This window comes from Rhodamnia argentea, chromosome 2 (genome assembly GCF_020921035.1).
Source record: "Rhodamnia argentea isolate NSW1041297 chromosome 2, ASM2092103v1, whole genome shotgun sequence".
Taxonomy (NCBI): domain Eukaryota; kingdom Viridiplantae; phylum Streptophyta; class Magnoliopsida; order Myrtales; family Myrtaceae; genus Rhodamnia; species Rhodamnia argentea.
In genome coordinates, this window is record NC_063151.1 from 7983594 (window position 1) to 7988103 (window position 4510).

Sequence of the window (4510 nt, forward strand, 5' to 3'; positions counted from 1 at the left end):
TTGGGTTAATACAACGAAAAATCTCAAATTGATACACCCGTGACAAATAGATGATAAAAACTCCAAACGGATACACCGGTAATTGTTGTATATAATCTAACTAGGCAATTTGATGGTAAAAATAAACGAAAATTGACAGAGGGTAAATTTGTTGGGGTCTTTTGTGGTTAAAAAAAAATTAGTTCTGGATAGATTTGTCGTATATATATCGGTTTGGAATTTTTTTATGGTTAAAAAAAATGAATTTTAATAAATTTATTATATGTGTATCGGTTTGAAGATTTTTCGTGATATCAATTCCTAAAAGAAGAAACAAAGTAAGGGAATGGATTCTCGAGCTTATCATAGTAGACGGTTTAAAGTTATGCTCGGGACGAAAAATCGATAGAGGTAAGTCGATTCACTTGGAATATTCGTTTATACCATCTTTAAACTCGTATATTCTTTTTTCCTTTCCTTGGACCTTTCCAATAATGGGTACAATCCCATGCAAGGGAATCGAAATCGATTCCCTTGCATGCGTAATAGTGGAAAAGTACGTGGAAAGTCAGGGGCGGGTATTATATTGGAATTAAAGTTTTGGAGGCTTGGACTGTTCAAGATTTGCGTGAATACATGTGGATTTTGAATAGTCAAAAGGAGCTTCGTCGGTTATTGCGATGATTTAGATAAGATTACGCCTTTTGTTATCTTCTTCCCTTAATTATAATATCGTTTTTGAAGATGGCAATCTTGACATCAGGCCAAGAGAAGCTGGGCCCCCACCATTCCAAAAATTCATTACAGCTTTGATCGTAGGCTGCTGCTGGGTTGTCACTTCATTTTCAATATTTATGTCGTCACCGCTTTCTTTCAAGCTCGGGAAAATTCGGCACTGCTTATTGAGCTTTGGAGATCTCTCTTAAATGAGAAATGAGCTCTTTGATCTTTCTGGGATCTACTATTATTCGAACATTTAACGATGCCGGCGGTCCTCTTTAATGGGCGATCTGTGAAATCCACCACGAGGTTTTCTCCAAACATTTAATATGTCTTGTCATCGGCATGGGGTGCCAAGATTAAACTGGCAAATTGTGTGCAGTGCGAATCGGATCGCATCGAGAATTGGTTGCCGGCCTCAAGTGACCGAATTATAGGAATTGCAAGAAGTTTCGTGGATTTTGAGGTTGTTGGGTTATTAAATTAGAAAGGAATTGATGTAAAGAAAGAGAGGAGAGAAGCCAAAGGAGGAGTCTTCACCCCGAATCCGATCCCAAAGGACAAAAAGAGTAAGGAAATAACGCCACGATGCCACCATTTAAAAAAAAAAGGGAAATAAATTAAATCTTATATTTTTTTTTTTTGTAAAAAAAGGAAATAAAAATAAAATGAAAAAGAAGGAATAATATAATGAAGTGAAGGGGAGTGTACCAGCCAAGTACGCCTGCCTGTACCTCCTCCTCGTCACTGCCTTTCCATGTAATTTTTTAACTTCCACCTTTTTTTTTTCTTTTTCGTTTATTTTAATTCCTGATTTTGTTTCCGTTTCTTTATAAGGCTCTCCCTCCCTCCCCTGCTCTCCTATCTTAATCTCTCCGCCCCTTCACTCTCTCTGTCTCCCTTCAGAAATCTGAAGTACAGAAGATGAAAAGGCTGATCCGGCGGCTGTCCCGAGTGGCCGACTCCTCCGAGTACTGCCTCCTCCGCTCCGAGCCCAAGGCCGCGAGGCGCCCGCCGCGCAGGGCGGAGGACTCCTTCAGGGTGGCCGCCGCCAGGATGCGGCGGTCGGGGACGGGGGCGGCGGCGGTGCCGCAGGGGCACGTGCCGGTGTACGTAGGGGAGGAGATGGAGAGGTTCGTGGTGAGCGCGGAGATGCTGAACCACCCGGTGTTCATCGGGCTGCTCAACAGATCGGCGCAGGAGTACGGGTACGAGCAGAAGGGCGCCCTCCGCATCCCCTGCCACGTCGTCGTGTTCGAGCGCGTCCTCGAGTCTCTCCTCCTCGGCCACGACTCCCTGGATCTGCTCAGCGCTCTCTCCCTCGACGATCCTTGCTTTTGACCCTTTTGTTCCTTTTGTGGAGGATAGACCGATGTAGGAACAGAGGAGAGATCTGGTCATGCATATACAGATCTCGTTTTTTCCCTTCTTGTTTTTTTTTTTTCGGGGGGCTGGGGTGGGGTGGTGTGTGTTGGTTCCTCGTATGTACACAAACCTGCAATGTTAAAGGCAAATCTAGAGTAGTCTGATGAACGAGCATTTGGAAACTCTCTCGTTTCCCTCAATTTTAGTTCTTGGCTTGTTGGTGTTGGGGCGGATCTGCATGTCAAAAATTCATAGGCCGGAGAGGGCGGAAGAGTTGCGACTGCAGCTCCCCGACTTTCGTCATGCGTCTCCGTTTCTTCTTCTGTGTTTTGGTGTAAAACTGTGCGAATTATCTCGAAAGAGGGCATGGTTTAGTAGAGCAGAGTATGCTCATCAAAATGACAACTATTCATTTTCATTCGTCACAACCTATCTCTGCTTTGGAATCTTGCGTTATTCGAGTGGAAATGCGGCATCTTTCGAGAAATTCCCACTGGCATATCATAATCCATATGGGGGACTCTGATACTGTGCTAAAATGGGTTGGTTCTTTAGATGATGACGATGATGAAAGAAGAAGAAGAAGAAGAAGCAGAGACGGCTTCACTAGGAGCCTTATCAAAAATTGCGTATCCAAAGTAATCAAACACTTACCCACGAAATCATGCAAGAAGCACGCGCCTTTTCCAATTTCAGATTACTTGCTCTGCTGTAACAATCACAGGGGACTTTTTTTATATGGTGATAGGTAATAGATCCAGATACTCAATATGGGTTTTTGGTCTGAGAGGGAGGTCTGGTTTTAAGGGATATGCTAATCAAAGCAAATAACCCGCCCCCAAATTAATGGAGATTACATACATGCACCTCGATTAAACAAAGTATCCATTTCCTTCCCCCCCAGAACGATTAACGTCAGCCCACCTAATGCGGGTAGGTGGGCGGCAGTTGTGAGATTTGAGTAAATCGTGTGGCTCGTTGGAGCAGTTTTGTGCTGCTGGTGATGACCCTGTTGACTCTTAGCCGCACTCCGCACGCATGTGTTCAAAGCTCGGAGCTGAGAAGAGAAGACTGGCTTCGTCGGAGCAAAGACAACGGAGAGGGTTTCCCTTGCTCGGCGACGAACAAAAAAGCCTGGAATCGCTTGGCGTCGGAGTGCTGATCCAGCGTTTGGATGCGATTCTCCCGGAAGAGGACGCGTGGGACCGGACAAGTTCGAGATGATTGAGGAGCGGGCCAGCCACTTTAGAAAATGCTAAAAGGGTGCGACGTAGGGGGGGTCGGGCCACCCCTCAGCATCGACGACAAAGGGAAAGCGAAAACGGACCCCTTAATAGTCAAACGGCGTATGATTGTGCCTAGCGTCATTTGGACGTCTTTACACGATGGCCGACCCCTCTTCTTGGGCTGAACATCGACAGGGAATATTCCTGTACGCTTCTCGAATTGACATGGTACCAAAAGAAAAGCATCCGACACTAAATTCTTGAGGGAAGCAAACGCTGGCCCGGAAGATGATTAGCCACTAAGAATCGGTTTGCGACTAATCAGCTGCCGAGCCATGTTCCGAATCCTTACAACGATTTTACTTAACCTTGGCCGAAACAATGTCCCCAACCCACTGGCTCCTCTCTCTCTCTCTCTCTCTCTCTCTAAAGTTTTGCAAACTAGCATGAGACTTTTGACTTCGAGGTGGTTCATCATGTTATGCGGTGTTTGCCCGTACGGACATCCTGAAATAATGCGTCGCCTTTTGTTTCTTGTCTGCTTCAAAGTCTTCATCAAATGGCGAGCGACCGTACCAATCATATTTTCATAACCCTCGTTGGACCCAACGAAATCTCATATTCCATCGGAGAATCTCGAAAAGAAAATAAAAAAGTAAGCGTTAATGCAGTTGAGAGGGAGTACGCGTGCTAGCTAAAGCTTGGATCTACAACTGGCTCGTATGCATTTTAAAAATATTTGATGAGGCGTGACTCGACATGGATGAGATACACAAGAATGACATTAGAATCTAAATCACGCCCACCAACCACATTATTAACAGATTGTTATGGGTTGGAGCTAAGCTAGCGAAAGGCGTCGAAATGCAGTCCCCTTGATTTGCGCAGCAGCGAGCACATGCCAACATGCCAACTGACCACGACGACGACGAAGACTCCTTTTTCGTTAAATGATCACTCCTAATCCGAGGATATCGATGTTGAACTTAAACTAATGGCGGGGCATCTGTGCAGCCAACCAATGTTCGAGGGTTTTAAGGTATTTCTGCTGCCATTAGGTATTCTTTTTTTTTTTTTTTTTTTGTCGAAAAGAAAAGAGCTAGCTAGACGGAGAACCCTAATCTTGTTTAGTGGGGTTGCCCTGCCGTACCTAGGAGGCCACGTCACATGCGTCCCATCTTTCAGAATCTCAATCATTCTCTCACCAATCTGCTGATTCT

At 45.0% G+C, this 4510-nt stretch overlaps 1 protein-coding gene across 1 annotated transcript; it reads left to right on the top strand.

Annotated features, from left to right (window-relative positions):
- The first annotated feature begins 1562 nt into the window (after positions 1-1562).
- Positions 1563-2267, top strand: LOC115738639 (auxin-responsive protein SAUR72). The gene has a single exon (XM_030671319.2). It carries the CDS (start codon positions 1624-1626, stop codon positions 2038-2040), a length of 417 nt encoding a protein of 138 aa, XP_030527179.1. The 5' UTR covers positions 1563-1623; the 3' UTR covers positions 2041-2267.
- Positions 2268-4510: the final 2243 nt, after the last annotated feature.

What these genes read in the sequence shown, in the direction of transcription:
- LOC115738639 (XM_030671319.2), top strand. Translation starts at nt 1,624, where the DNA reads ATGAAAAGGCTGATCCGGCGGCTGTCCCGAGTGGCCGACTCCTCCGAG.